Here is a 16,343-nt window from a genome sequence, read left to right as displayed (position 1 = left end):
CCGGTGTCCAGGGATGGGGGGGGGGGGGAGCATCTATCATGGGCACTTAAGCGGAAGCCCCTGCTCTGAAACAGAATGGTTGGCACTTGTCATGGTCTGTGGCAAACATCTACTTCTAGGAATCCCCACTTATGAGAGATGTACTGTACCACTAGTTGTCTGAGACCTGTCTGCTGAGTTGATCTGCCAAGCTCTTCTGAAGGCTGGGAAGGTACACAGCCAGCGGTGTGATTTGATTCAAAATGCACCAACTCCAGAGCTGCATGCCCTCCTGACAGAGCAAAGACATTCTTGCTTCCTCTTGTCTGTTGTCATAAGTAGGGCCCTACCAAATTCACGGTCCATTTTGGTCAATTTCATAGTCATAGGATTTTAAAAATCATAAATTTCATGATTCCAGCTATTTAAATCTGAAATTTCATGGTGTTGTAATTGTAGGGGTCCTGACCCAAAAAGGAGTTGGGGGGGGGGGTTGCAAGGTTATTGTAGGGGGGATTGCAGTACTGCTATTCTTACTTCTGCGCTGCTGGTGGTGGTGGCGGCGCTTCCTTCAGAGCTAGGCAGCTGGCAAGCAGCTACTGCTGGCCAGGAGCCCAGCTCTGAAGTCAGAGCTGCTGCCAGCAGCAGTGCAGAAGTAAGGATGGCCTGGTATGGTGTTGCCACCCTTACTTCTGCATTGCTGCCTGCAGAGCTGGGCCCTCAGTCAACATCTGCCACTCTCTAGCCACCCAGCTCTGAAGGCAGCAGTGCAAGAGTAAGGGTGACATGGTATGGTATTGCCACCCTTACTTCTGTACTGCTGCTGGCAGGGTGCTGCCTTCAGAGCGGGGTGTCTGGCCAACAGCCACTGTTCTCCGGCTGCCCAGTTCTGAAGGCAGCCCAGAAGTAAGGGTGGCAATATTGCAGCCCCCCAAAATAGCTTTGCAACCCCACTGCAACTCCATTTTGGGTCAAGGATCCCCAGTTTGAGAAACACTGGTCTCCCCCAAGAAATCTGGGTAGTATAGCGAAAAAGCACAAGAAAGACCAGATTTCACGGTCTGACATGATTTTCATGGCTGTGAATTTGGTAGGGCCCTAATCATAATGTGTAGTTGTGGTATTATCTTTCAGGAGTTAGATTGTGGAACTCTGGAGAAGAGACAGGAATGCTTTGAATGCCAGGTAGATGGCTGTGAGCTTTAAAACATTTTATGTGGAGATGAGCTTCTGAGGGGGACCATAGGTCCTGAATTTGAAGGTGATCTAGATAAGCTCCCCATCCATGAGTGGAGGTGTCCATCCCCCCAGTCTCAGTAGGTAGAGATGCAAAGGGGTTGCACACATGAAGAGGGTCTTTCCACCAGTTTAATGAGAAGAGGGCTTCTTGTGGGACCATGACCATTATGTCTATGTGATGCCTGCTGTAGATACATTGATTTCAGCCACCCTTGTATGGAGTGGAGGTGAAGTCTGGCAAACTATATCATTTAGGTTCATGAGGCCATAAATCTCAGGTAAGTTCTCACGGATGCTCTTGAGAGAGCTTGAAGCTGGGAAGGTAAGCTCATTGACCTGGAATCTAACACTGCTCCTATGAATGCTACGCTTGGAGTCTGAGTCAGTGTGGATTTCTCTGTTGACTTTGAGGCACAGTAAGGCAAATAGCTTTAAGGTTACTTGGATTCAAGTTGGTCACCTGTTGGTGTGATCTTTCTTGGATCAGGCAGTTATTAAGATGTGGGCAAACCTGGATTCCTTATCTCCTTAGAGGAGCAGCCACAACTGCCAAGCATTTGGAGAATGCCCTTGGTGTTGTGGAAAGACCAAAGAGCAGGACCCTCTATTGTGTTCCTACCAAGATTCTGAGCCATTACCTGTGGGCTGGATGATGAAGTGTCTTGCTGGTCAAGAGCTGCAAACCAATCTTGAGGCTCTGATGAGGGAAGTCACCGTCCTGAACTTGAAACAAAATTACTTTGTTCAGACATTAAAGGTCTGAGACACCTCCTTTCTTCTTTGGGATGAAAAAATAATAGAAATAGACCCCCTGAAGGCACCTCCTTCACTGCTCCCAGTTGTAGAAGGCAGTCCACTTCTTGCTTTAACAGTATCTTGCGAGTCAGGTCCCTGAAAATTGATGGGGTGGGGGGCAAGGGGTAGGAAGGGTTTGGAACTGGAAAGAAGATCCCTTTTTTGCAATCTCTAGGAGCCACCAGCCCAAGGTGATCCCAGTCCAGGCTTCACAAAAATAAGATGCGATTTCCTTTTTTACCCCCCTTTGGCAAAGATTCCAGATGATTCTGTTGGGCTCTTGACATTGGCATCAGACCTGCTGCCTGGTGGACACCACAGCGTGTTCAACAGCAGAGAGAGGGGCAGAGGGTCATCTCTAGTGGAACTTCTTCTACTTCTCCTGCTTCAGCTACATCTTTCTTGTGTCTCTGACGTCCTCTGGGGCTGACAACAGTACTAGGCAGAGAAGTACTGCTTGAAGGACGATTGTTGACATGTTTGCTTCCTTCTTTGGGCTGCTGTGTTCCAGTCTCAAGAACACAGAGTTGCCCTCAAGTCTCAAGGAACGGAGGGTCTTATCCATCCTAGAATTAAGAGGTTCACTGCCCGCCAATGGAAGGTCCTTGATTGTTGTTTAGACCTTCCAGGGGATCCGTACAGTCTAGAGCCAGGAAGACCTACTCATGGTCACCAATGTGGCCATATTACATATGTCAAATGTGTTCAGCACAGTCTGTCAATTGGTCCTCCAGCAAAAGGACCTTCATCTTCTCTTGATGTGCTTTTGGAAGCTTATCTACAAGCTAGACAACTTATCCCATACTTGGAGAGGAGGGCCTGATAATTAGTTATATGCATCTGGATGCTGACTGATGCATATACTGACACCTTAAGAGGTCCAATTTCTTTGGGGTCTTCTCTCAGGGTATTCATTTGGGAGGTCCCTGTTTTTGTGTTTCCTGGACAGTGGCCACTGCAAGCAAACCCATCTGAAGAAGTGAGGTTTTTACCCACGAAAGCTTATGCCCAAATAAATCTGTTAGTCTTTAAGGTGCCACCAGACTCCTTGATGTTTTTGTAGATACAGACTAACACGGCTATCCCCTGATACTTGACACCATAGAAGATGCAGCCTTTCTAGAGTATGGCTGCCCACCCCACTGGAAATACTTTCTTAACATGATGAACTGATAACTCAGAAGCTGGTGGACTGAAAATCACCACCTTCAATCTTTTAAGGAGGGGTGACTCGGGTACTGGGCTCACAGTTAAGTCACTTGGGTACAGTGTATGCTTTGGGTAACAAGATAGCTAGTACTGGGGAACACTGTTTTGAGATGACTGGTATGGAGATAATAAGTACCAGGACTCTGGGTACCGAGATATTCTGTGCCAAGACTCTGGATACCAAGGTACCCAGTGTTGAGATTGATGCCGAAGAACTGGTAGAGAGAGAGGTCCATACGGTCTGGGAGTACTGCTGATGTGGTCTTGGTAATTGGTACTAGGGTACTTCAAGAGGCCTGGTTATGCTTTTGGCCCTTAGGAGATTGAGCCTAAATTTAAGCTTAAACCAAGCCAAGCCAAGCCAGAAGTTTGATGGCTTATGTCTCTGCTTGCTAGGCCTGGGAGAAGGCGACCTGCAGTGGTGCTCTTTTCTGCCCATCAGAAGTTGTCAACGCTGGAATAGCAGGCGAAGCCTCTTAGAAGAAGTGGTCCGGGAGTGCAGATTAGAATCTTGGCCCACCAGTGCACTAATAGAAAGAGGCTGCCCAGATTACGTTGGTCCATTTCCGACCTTCCTTCAGTGTCCCAGGCGGAGTAGATCGAGCTCTCAAGGTGGAACAGCTTTAGATGGGCTTCTCTAGTTTTCCGGGTGTAGCTAGAGAAAGAGTGACATACTCCCCAAAACACTGTTCATGTCCATATCCTATGCAGAGTAGGCACCAGAAGTGCCCAGCATTGACAGGTCTTAAAGTTTCTGCTATATTGGTAGGATGAGTGCGTCTAGCCTAAACTGATATTTGTTTTTTAAAAAAATGGGCAATAACTCACTAATTATTTACTAGTTAGAGTACTAGCTAATTAACACTAGCACAGTATACAGAAAAGCAGGCAAACACTGCAGGACTTTTGACTTGCTGCCACAGGTGGTACGAAGGAACCGAGGGACCCATTCTGCCCTTTATTCCCTGAGGAGTGTGCACATATGGGGCGGTTAGCACAAGGATATCTACGGTGCAGGCATGGCCCCAATAGCCACTGCTGGCCAAAAGAATCCAATCTCGTGCACATGCGGTGCATACATGCTAACACTAGAATCTCTGTGGACAACTCATCTCGGAGAAAATTGTGTGTCAATTAAACACATTGGCAAATTTATGATTTACAGTTTTATCATCACTGCACATTTTTAAAGGAAGCCTAAATACTTATCATAATATTGGATTGCTAATGTTTTGTAGTTCTTATAGCAAATAATTTCATGAAGTATCTAAGTTTTAATGTTAAACCCACAAATTTTCACCCCTGTAGCATGAATGGACAAAGCTTAAATTTAAAGTAAAAATCTAGTTACTTTTCCCATTCTGACAGCAAAACTCATGTGTACCAAAGATATTTATTATGCAACCATTAACAGATTATAACTTTTCCAATACTGGCCTTGTTACCGTTTAAATGAAGCAAACGAAAATTATATTTTAATAAAACTTTAAACAATGATATTTAAAAAAAACAGGATAACTTTAGAGTATTCTAGAGCAGTGGTTCTCAACCAGGGGTCCCGGGCCCCCTGGGGGGGCCATGAGCAGGTTCCAGGGGGTCCACCATGCATGGCCACTGTTAGACTCACTGGTGCCCACGGCAGAAAGCCAAAGCCCCACCACATGGGGCTGAAGCCTGGGGCCCTGAGCCCTGCCACCTGGGGCTGAAGCCAAAGCCTGAGCAACTTAGCTTCGCAGGGGCCCTTGTGGCATGGGAGCCCCAGGCAATTGCCCTGCTTGCTACCCCGTAACACCGGTCCTGGCTTTTATATGCAGAAAACCAGTTGTTGTGGGACAGGTGGTCTGTGGAGTTTTTATAGCATGTTTGGGGGGGGGGGAGGGGGCCTCAGAAAGAAAAAGGTTGAGACTGCCTGCATTAGACCATTTTACTGTTTACATCTTACACCAAACCGTTACCCAACCAAAAACTTAATTACGGTCTTTACACAAACTGATAGAGAAATCAAGCTACATTAATCCTTGATGAAACCTCATCATTACCTTTCTACTTGAGACAGAGTCGAACACACCGGGTACAGAGTCTGCGGTAGAGGACGCTGGGAAGAAATGATTATTGATATCATGTGGAAACATGGCAATTTCATTTTGACGATACATTCTGTGGTGCCGCAGTTTTGCTACCCATTCGTCAAACAGTTCCTGAGATTTCACCTACAGAAAATAGTTAAGGTATATGACAGGGAGTCAACCTTAAATTACTAGACAAAACTAGATCTTATTTTTTCCTATTTCTTACAAGGTGGCCACAAGGGGTTCTGAATTCTTGACAGAGCATCAATAAAGTGTGCCTGTTAAATAATACTGTTCACTTGCCTGAATACAACACAGAAAAAAATTCATGGAGCAGCTTAAGACGAAAACTATGCTAACTGAAGTTTATCTAAGGCCCCAATTCAGGAAAGCACAAACAAATGTTTGAGTCCATCCCTATTCAGGGCAACACTGGTGCACATGCTTAAGTCTCATTGACTTCAATAGGACTTAAGCAAACACTTAAGTGCTATCCTAAAAAAGGGGTACCTTACTAAATAGGGCCTAATATTGTGAACTTAAATACAAGTCTTGTAAGTCTGTCGTCCAGAGGACAGGCTCAACTTAGACCCACAGAAGCATGGCAGCATTAAATCTTCATACATGCCATAGTTGTATATATATGTTTTCAGTTTTACTTCCAAACTTATTTGCTTTTAAGATTCAAAAGACTTTTAATCTTAGTTAAATACAGGTTTGGTGGTTTTTTTACATTTAAAAAACACTAGCTATATATTTTAAGTCAATTTAGACCATTAGATCAATAGATAAACTTACAACTTTAAAAGTACAGAATATAGTCCACAGATAAAATAAATACATTCCTTCTTAATTATGTTCTATTAATAGATTAGATAAGTGCAAGTACGCTCACATAATGGAAAAGATGCAAGAGGGCACAACAGTAGCATGTAATTACTCTGGTCCATTTTTTCTCCCCACATTCGTCTCACAAAAAGTAGTAACTAAATTTAAGTATAAAAAATTGCTGCCAACTATGAGACTTTATGTTTGACAAAATTTAAAGTTAGAGAAAGATTGTACAGAAATTACGAAGTCCAGAAACCAAACTACAGTAAAATAAAGGACATCATTTGCTTCTCAGCAAACTATAACTTTTGCCCACACTTGACAACTGCTACAGAATTTAAAATGTTTTTCCTTCAAGTTAACCAACATTTCCAGCACCCTTTAAGAGGCCAACAACCCCCACCCCCACCCCCACCCACAAGGTACATCACAACGTTTTAATATTTTTACAATTTAATTGGTAAGATACAGAATAAGATTGCCTTGAAGAATTACCTTTAGATGGTATATGTATTCTTCGGTATCCAAATCTATACATTTTGTTGATTTCTTTACAGACATCACTGAAAGTCCAACATCAATGCAGCCATGCAGCTTCTCTCTCTCTACCTGCAAAAAAAGATTTGACATAGAAAAATTAGCATTAATGCCTGAGGCAGGGTAGGAGAAGAGATGCATTGGTTGGCAGGACCAACATTTTTAATTAATCTTGTAGGTTAGAAATTCAAAATCTATCTTTCCTCTTCACAACATGACCCAAGTCCTGGTATTCATATGAAATACCACAATATCGAGAGAGAGAGAAAACTTACATCAGCTTGACACTTGGCATACTTCAAAATTCCTCTGTCCAAGAAGAAATATCTCTGTAATCAGAAATGCAAAGAAACCTTTTATAGGAGAGCAGGAAATGATACAATATATTCCACTAAAAAGGCATCTTCTGCAGTTAACTTTTCAACAAGGACAACACACCAAGTGAGTTAAGTTTAATCAGCAACTAACCCTAAGATACACACTTCTTTCCTACCTTGTGCCAGCCTTTCAGCGGCCATTTCCTCTTTTTCAGCAGGTAGCCTTCCTGTTTCTGTGGTTCCTGGGTATAATTCATGACTCCTCGCAGTCCTTCTACAACTTCCCAGCTGTCCTATTAAAACACAAAATCCAAACCTGATTTTTTTTTTTAAAGGAACAGAATTAAAACATTTCTCTGAATAAAACCCAGGGAGACCAGAGTCTCAGACTGAGACAACACAAAGTAAATGAAATGCAATTTTTCCTGACACCATGTCTCATTGAATGTATGTGCTTACCAGGATTATTTACATATAGTACATAGCCATAGGGTATGCCACAGTTTAGTATAAAACCTTTATATCAATATGGGCAAAAACAACTCCTACTGAAAAAGATCTCATTAGTGCATCATTGCTTGTAAAGCAGACCATAAAAACCTAGATTTCTGGCATGTTCTTCAGCACACTGTTCAATCATTTAATTTCATTCTAGCTTCATCATTGTAATCTGACTAGGTCACTGTTTTGCACAGTAGCTGGACATAAGACCATGTAACTGGGCAAAAAGCATACAGTTATATAGTGTAGTTAACTGAAACACTGCACGCGACAAGAGTGCAAGTGCAGTAGTTGACAGCAAGTGCTGTTTTGAACAGGAAATCAGTGATTTTCAATTTACATTAGTTAAATAATGGGAATACATTAAAATGTCACAATTATACTAACTGTAGCAAAAGGTTTAGTGTGTGGATAAACTTTCCTGTTAAGGAGGAATTTTCCACCAAGTTTGGCTTGACAAAGGTTGCTTTCAGATTTGGTGCTCAAGAAAAAAACCTAGAGAAAAGCTGCTGGATTTAACTGAAGTTTTCCTTGGCTGGAGAGCCTACCAATGTAGCTAAAAGACTAGAAATATCAAGTACATTTTCAGATTTTTATTCTTGGAATGAGCCAGTCGCTTAAGAGTTTTATTGGCTTCCCCATCAATTAGATTACTCCCATCAGAGAAAAAAAATTCTCAAGCAAGCATTATACATGGCAACTGTCACCCACTGCTTTAGCCCAAACATACTGAATAGCAACCTATAATGAAAAAGAATAAATCCGATAACTATTACTAATGAACATGAAGCCTTCTTAATGCACTACAGATTGTTTGTTTTTTTGACAAGTGTGGGGAAGTCCTTGATCATCTGGGTTCGTGCATTTTTGTTAAGCATAAGCAGAGAATAGATCTGATAGATAGGTCTTCAATCTTTTGGAAGGCAAATAATTTCCCAAGTGTAGGTGGTTTAGAGTACTTTCTACTGATCTAATGATCATAGAAGAAAACAAACCAAGCATGTTCACTTAAGCTCTTTAGCAAACCACAAACACCTTGACTTGGGATGGGTGGGAGAGAAGCTGAACCTTATAATTTCAAATTAGTTATTCATAGTTAAATCTGCACTCCTCTCAACCAACAAGAACATATTGAAAAGGATCAGAGCATAATAGAGCTCATGCCTGATCTTTTCCTCAAAACACTATCCAATTTCCAGGTTGGAAAACATCTGAGCACATTCAAAGGGCTAGGAAGGGAATCAGGACACTTGTATAGGGGGAAGGTTACAAAGAAGTGGAGTCCACAGGTGATGAGAGGGTCATATCAGATGAGGGCACATGAGGTGATAAGGAAACAATAGAAAGAAGGGTCATCAAGCTGCATCAATTTGGAGGCGTAAACTTGTTTGCAATAGCTCAAGTAAATGCCTTGAGGGACACCATACACTTCTTGGCATGCTCTTTGGGCTCAGGGTGATTGTTTGAAAAGCTGAGATCAGGAGAGGGGTCTTCTCAGATCTCATATTTCTCCAAATTTGAACAACAGTTGGAACTGGCATCAGCTCCAATAGGAATCTGGATTGACAAATGCAAGAAAATGCTTTTAAGGTCACAAGACTTCTTGTTTGAACTTTCAGAGATATGTGGGGTGACTGGATGTCCAGTTTTTAAAGGGACAGTCCCGTATTTAAGCCCTTCTGCAGATGTCCTGACTTTTTCTTAAAAACAAATTGTTCTGTATTTTCTGTCCCCCCCTCCCCTCCCCTCCCTTCAGTACTAGTGGGTCCTGCTGCTGGCCAGATCCCTGCTCGCCAGCCACCCGCCCACCAGGGGTGAGTGGCGGGGGTGGGGGGGTCCAGTGGCCGACAATGGGGGTGGGTGTGTAAGGCTGGTGGTGGGGTGAAGATGCAGCACGCGGGGCCAGCTGGTCCCCCTGCCAGTCTGTCAGCGCAGCCTCCACTGCGTGCTGGCTCTCAGCCAGCAGGGCCCTGCCCCCATCCCATTTCTGGCTGGCACTGGCTGCGTGCTGCAGTGGCTGGTGAGTGTGGGCCGGCGCCAGCTGGTTATGTGTTGCCTCTGCTGCTCACCCATCGACCCTTTACATGCTCCTCCTCTTGCTGTTCTCTCCCTGCTTTACCTCCAGCCCTGCTGCTCCTCCATATCCCACTCCCAGTAGGATGCGTCTCGCTCCCAGCGCTGTGCAGAGAACCAGTCCCTGGTCAGAGCGCTCAGCTTACTAACAGCCTGGCCGGCAGGCTCCTTCCTTCCCCCACTGCCTTTGGCTGGGTCGGTGCCCCGGGAAAGCCCAAGACCTTCTGACCTGGGGCACTGACCAGGAGGAGCCAAGCCCTGCATGTGCCAAAGCCCCGCATAGCGCTGGTACAGAGAAGCCTCTCCACCCCTCAACTAAGCTCTGGTGTGGTGGGGGGCGGGGAGCGATTTCCAGCCTGTTCACACTCCGAACCTGCAGGCTCCACAGCAGCTCCCAAGGCAGGGGCTTAGCACCCTCTTCACCCCCCAGCCGTCCCCCCCACTGCCAGGTCCTGTCCCTATGAAGCACAGGGCTGCTCCATCCCCTAGGCACCCTCCCCTGCTGAGCCACCTCTCTGGCTGGGTTAGGGTGACTAGATATCCCGATTTTATAGGGACAGTCCTGATAATTGTGGCTTTTTTCTTATATAGAGGCCTATTACTCCGCACCCCCATCCCAATTTTTTACACTTGCTATCTGGTCACCCTAGGCTGGGTTCGCTGAAGACTCTGCAGTCAGGATCCCTGGACCCTGGTGCACAATGCATCCTTAGGGGTTAATCCCTTCCTGCCCACACTGTAGCCAGGAGACGGCTGGGTTACGTTGGTGGCCAGCAACCTTCTGGAGGAGTTAGCTGCCTTTCAACACTGTGCAGGCAGGAAGGGACAAGCTGCTTCCAGCAACATGGGAATGGTGGGGTGGGGGAGAGATGAGCTCTGCAAAGACACAGGCCAGGTCATCCCTCCCTCCGACCCTTCTCCTCCCCTGCGGCTGGAAGCAGCTCCCGTCCCTTCGCACAGTGCCGAAAAGCTGCTGCTGACCACATTCTGGCGGAACTCTGGCAGAAATCAGAGGGGGGGGGCATATGATCCTGCGTGCCCCCCACGTGTTACCTCAGGAAGACGTGGTGCCAGGTATCAGAAGAGGTGGCTCTGTCCCGGGGGCCCAGCCAGGCATGGAAGGCAGAAGCACTGGGCAGGGAGGGTCGGGTTGGTTGGTCACTCCCCTCCACCTCTCTCACACAGCAGGAGTATGTGTGTGTCACCCCTCCCCGTGTGCATGCATGGGGGGAGGCATGTAGGGGTGTGTGTGCCATCCCTCCCCATGTGAACCTAAAGCCTTAAAGATAAAAAGGTAAATAAAAAAAGCCAACTACACAGTATTTCTTTTTAAGAGGGGTTCAGTCAACTTAATGTTAATTTGAATGTTTGTACGATTGCCATTGAACTCACTTGAATAGAAGTAATTTTACAGGTGTCCTGTATTCATCATAGGGAAATATGGTCACCCTAGAGATATATGGCAATAGGAAAGGGCAGCTTTTATAGTCCCCAAATGGTTAGGGTGAGAGAGGTGGGCGATCACACAGGCACTAGCAGGTTCTTGTCCTGCAGTAATAATCAACACTTGAGCAACTGTGCAAGACCTCAGACATGTAGAAGGTCCAGGAATCAAAACTCCCAGATGAACCCTTGATTTCCTTTGTCTCTCCTTTTCTTTTGGAAGATGCAATTTTCCTTTGATCTGAATCTTATGCCCCTTAAAGAGCACACCATGCTGAACAGAATGGACCTGATGTGGCCTGCAATTTATCCACAGCTTGTCTGATCTCAAGAAGAAAGAAAAGAAAAAAGGATCTGTGGTTGTATGCTGCTAGAAGGAACTACTGCAGCTAGACAGGTCTGCTCAGCCAATGATCTTAAGACGAAGGCAAATAAATCAGTCTGGCTTCTGTCTGTCTGAAATAGTAGAGGGGGAGCATAAGATTTCTTCATAGTTGCAGGCAGCATTTATAGCATGTTCTCTTGCTGATTCTTACCCCTGCTGGGGACTCAAAACTAGGGTTACCATCCGTCCGTATTTCCCCGGACATGTCCAGCTTTTGCGTCTCTAAATAGCCGTCCGGGAGGAACTGGTAACAAGGTTAAAATGTCCGGGGGTTTTCTCTCCCTCACCTCCCTGCCTCCTTTCCATGCAGAGTGCGGCTGCTGATTGGGCGGCTGGGCCGACTGACCCACTCCCATTGGCCTCCAGCAGCCAGAGCCCTCCCCTGCTCCCCCTCCCTCTGTCTGCAGCCCTGTGTAACACACAAACCGACCCACCGGGCAGCGTGTTTTGCAAACACGTGGAGCCAGAATGGTAAGGGGAGTCCGGGGGGGGGGGGGCAGTCAGGGAGCGGGAGAGTGTTGGATGGATCCCCGGCCTCCACCTGCCAACCACCCTCCGCGGGCCCCCCCTCCCTCCCTGCCTGCCTCTCCCTTCCCTGCTTGTACTGCCAGAGCCAGCAGCAACTGCTGTCTGCTGCCCCCGGGTCCTAGTACCCCCATCCACTAATGGGAAGACAGGCTGCCCTTACCCTGCCCTTCCATCCTAGCCCTGAGCCTCTCCAACGCCCCAAACCCCTCAGCCCCAGCCCTCATCCCCCCACACCCTAATCCTCTGCTCCATCCCTGAGCCCCCTCCTGCATCATGAACCCCTCATCCTCAGACCCACAGCCCTCACCCCTGCATCCCCTCCTATCCCCAAACTCCCTCCCCCCTTCCCACACACCCCCTCCTGCCCTCAAACTCCCTCCCAAAGCCTGCATCCCCTCCCTTTGCACTGCCTCCCACCCCCAAACTCCATCCCAGAGCCTGCACCCCTCACCCCCTCCTGCACACCCACCCCCTGCCCCAGCCCGGAGCCTGCACCCAGCACCCAAACTCTATCCCAGAACCTGCACCCTGCACCCCTCCTGCATCCTAATCCCCAGCCCAGGACCTGCACCCCAGACCTCCTCCCCCCACCCAACCCCCCTCCCAGAGCCTTAGGCAGGTGGGGGAGGGGTTCTGGGCACCAGCAAAATTTCTACAACCCTGCCACCCATGCGAGTGGATAAGGGTCGGGGCAGTCAGGGGACAGGTAGTGTCCTAGGGGGGTTCTCAGCAGGGGGCAGTCAGGGGACAAGAAGCAGGGGGGGTTGGGGTTCTGAGGGGGGCAGTCAGGGGGTAGGAAGTGGGAGGGAGTGGATGGGGCGGGGCTAGGGCAGGGCTTCCCCCCCCCCCAGTGTCCTCTTTTTTGATTGTGGAAATATGGTAACCCTACTCAAAACTAAGGTTAAGTTTGAAGAAGCTCAATTACATTAAAAAAAGTCAATAGCAGCAGCACAATCCGTGTCCAAACTGGTGGGGTGCAAAAGTGCAATGCTGCTGCAGAAAGCGACTACAGTTAGAACAAAAATTGACTTCCTTGTGGATCAGCATCAACACAGAATGAGCAAAACCATCACCTCTGATAGCAGTGACAAAGGCCAAGGACTGAGGCAGGCCAGCATAGGAAATTTGCACTGCTGCAGTCTGGGTGAGCCATGGAACAGGTATGAAGGACTTTGGTCTCAAGGACTGTTAACCTGGCATTAAATTAACTAATCAGATAAAAGCCCCCTGATTTTCTACAACACAGCGCACCAGAAACTCCTCAAGACTAGATTTTGTTTCTGGGAAAAAAGAATGAAGTAACGAGTTTGAATGGCTCTCAGACAGATGCTTGAATATAGCTGATGACAGTGCCAGACTTTCTTCTAGTATAAACTGCAGTCAGATGTACTGCATGTTTTAAAGTGCCAAAAATAGAAAGTGGCTTCGTGGAGGATAAGGTTTTGCTTCAGCAGCAACTAAAGCATGTTATGGTTCATAAATTTGGCAAAAAGTTACTGAATTTTCTTTTTAGTACAAGATTTTTTTTTTTTTTTTTTAATATAGCTCTCTCAGTGCCTTTCCTTACTGTATCTGCTTATTTCACAAGTTTATTTATTGCTTTCCCATCCACACTATTCATTTTGAACGTGTCAATTTTAAACTTTAAAAAGATAATGATGTTTTTTCCTCCCTCACAAATATTTAAAATTATGGCCTAGTGGCACATGTTATATTGCGTTACCGGGGGAAGGTGTGGAAATGGAAATCACTTCACACCAACTACTGAGCCTTAAAGGTGAAGGTCAGTCCCATTTCCTGGGAAGGGATTAATTGTCAGTGTTTTGAGGGTAATGCTGCAAATGTATTCAGGCTGCCAGAAACAGGGCTCTAGGATTAGCGAGGGAAGGAAGGGTGTCCTAGAACGAAAGTTCCACAACCCCACTTGAACCAACCTCTCAAGCCATAACAGTCTCTGGCCTGCATCACGGGGATCTTTACATAAGTGTCGTCAGTGCCATATGCTGCTCTGTGGGGAGGAGCAGTCACACCACATCAGACTAAAATACTCTGATCCCAGGAGGTGCCCTTATTCCACCAGTGGCACAATATCCACACTCCCAAACAATTTTCCTTTCTCTGGGGCCTGAGTGCACTTGCAGTAGCACTCCCTGCTTGCCTGAGTTTGAGAAACTGGTAACACGTACCCCACTACTCCACAAAATGTCTGCCAAGATTCCTTTCTCCCCTGTGCTTTGTAACAGTTTCTTTCCACTTAATCTGATTAATGGAATGTCCTGTGAGATCAGCTCCAGAGACTCTGAGGCAAAGGGGAAAGAGGTGGCTGGCCAAAACTGTCTTGATATAGCAGACAATAAAGAGAACAGTTCTGACTGAAGCGGATCAGGAAGGGGCACATGGGTGTACGGGGAGAAGTGGGAATAAATTCCTCACTGGAATAGAAGAAGAGGAGAATACCAGATGATTAGAAACAATATTCTTCACCTCCCCACAGAGGATCTGAAATTGTAAGCTATAGTTTTGGGGCTCCTTCTAATAAAAACAGTGGAGTGTACTCTATTTGTCCCTCTGGGGCTCTGCTGGATCTTTTCTTTCAGTTTTAGTTCCTATAGTTTCATAAAAATACCTTGTTTAAAAAAAATTGTTTTACAAAAAACAACCAATGTAAATGCTGTAATTTAAGCAAAATTGCATCAGTGATGGAGAAGAAACCTAAATGCCTAGTAAAAATAACCAGCCTCTTTCATTTAAGGACTGGTGTTATCTCTAGAGATGGGGTAGGAGGGGAATGTCTAACTGATGTCTGGACAGTGGCAGGGATGGGAATGCAGCAATTATTCACCAGTTAGAAGGGTTTGGGGAGAAGAGGGCAATTAGTTAGCAATGTGATGTGTTTTCTGTCAAATCCAATTGACAGTACCATTCATGGGAAACTCCCCAAATAATCCAGCCTCATACATTTCTACTCCCCCACAAGTTACCAAAAAACCCACCAAATAACTTTCAGCGTGGCTATCATCAGCATCACGTTAAAGGGTGAATGAGCAGATTTTGTGAAGACTCATAACTCCTTTTCTTTTCTGGGCTCTCTCCCTCTCTCTGGGAGAATCAACCTCAGAACCAGAGGCGTAGCGAGCGCCCTCCATACCCTCCGACCGGAGGGGGCCCCGCAAGGAAGGGGGCCCCTAAAAGTGGTAAAATAAATACTGCATTCCAGTTTCTGCATTGTAAGGGGCCCTGCCCGGACATATGTTCGGAGGGGGCCACATTCTTTGTTGCTACGGCCCTGCTCAGAACCCATTTAAATTGAGCTCTATAGCGATTACTCTCTCTTCACTAGCACCAAAACAGTTAGAGAACAGAACACATTTCTATTTAAACATGAACAGCAAGTCATCTAGCAGCATACCTCCCCCTTCTCAGTTGCTCTACAATGTGTAGAATACTGCACTATTTGGTCCAAAGTGTCTGTCTTTTCCCATAAGCAACAGAAAGAAAAGAAATATTTTCCATAACATTGCATTATTTTTTGAATTTCATGAACACTTGACAGTCATACTTAACATATTAACTTTTAAAAGTTAGACGTGATCAAGCCATCTTTCTTAGTCAAAGCAGATGTCAGCCCCAATTTTATATTTCTTGTATTTCACACTTATTGGTTATTAGCAGGAAAATATCCAAACGGGAAAGGCAATGTTTGTGTATAATCAAAAAAATATTTAAAATATTCCACAAAACAGATCTTGATTTGTACAGTCTAGTATAGAATCAGTCATTTATGGCACACCAACATCATTGTGGAGTTAAACAATGAGCACCAGTAACGTAGGAGGCAAGACAAGCTCACTTCCGGGAACTCTGACAATTGATGCTGAAAATCCACCAATTCAATTCAAAGTACTGCATTTTTGACAGGAATAGACTGTACTGGGAGAAGGCCTCCTGATCTCCTGCTTGTATCTGGCAGTTGAGTAGAGCTTGCACTCTAAGTGTCAAGTCTACAAAGTTATTATATTTGCCCCCCCCCCAAAAAAGGGGAGAGAAATTATATTAAAAATATCTGGCAATAAGTAATTACAAATCCACATTTAAAAAAAAAAAATCCTTCAGAAAAGATTTCACTGCCACCCACAGTTGATAGAAATGTATTTCTGAAGAGCATGTGTTAAGAAACAAACATTCTCATCTCAACTGTATAAACACAGTATTGGCCCCAGCTTTCAGCATTCCTCTTCCATACCTCAGGTTGGAAGCATGCTTTAATGGTCACATGTTCTACCAATTATAGCAAAAACACACTGCTGAATTCTGTTTCTGACTCTGACATTAATTTTCTCTGAGGTTTTGGGCAAGTCACTCAACTCTCATGCTCCAGTTTCCCCATATGTGAAATTGGGATAATATTCACTTAGAGTGTTGTGATGATTGCAGGGC

The 16,343-nt window shown here is 45.6% G+C and overlaps 1 protein-coding gene across 2 annotated transcripts in view; it reads right to left on the bottom strand.

Annotated features, from left to right (window-relative positions):
• The window catches only part of OSBPL3 (oxysterol binding protein like 3), a 125,611-nt gene that overhangs the window by 58,339 nt on the left and 50,929 nt on the right, over positions 1 to 16,343 (bottom strand). For both annotated transcript variants that reach the window (XM_026649410.1, XM_026649412.1), the window contains exons 3-6: positions 7,153 to 7,269; positions 6,935 to 6,988; positions 6,618 to 6,731; positions 5,262 to 5,432 (exon numbers count right to left, since the gene is read on the bottom strand). In XM_026649410.1, the coding sequence (XP_026505195.1) occupies positions 5,262 to 5,432; positions 6,618 to 6,731; positions 6,935 to 6,988; positions 7,153 to 7,269 (456 nt within the window). The remainder of the gene's footprint in view (positions 1 to 5,261; positions 5,433 to 6,617; positions 6,732 to 6,934; positions 6,989 to 7,152; positions 7,270 to 16,343) is intronic.

This window comes from Terrapene carolina, unplaced genomic scaffold (assembly GCF_002925995.2).
Source record: "Terrapene carolina triunguis isolate 2854851 unplaced genomic scaffold, T_m_triunguis-2.0 Scaffold84, whole genome shotgun sequence".
NCBI classification, from domain to species: Eukaryota; Metazoa; Chordata; order Testudines; family Emydidae; genus Terrapene; species Terrapene triunguis.
This window is presented reverse-complemented; position numbering and strand designations above follow the sequence as displayed.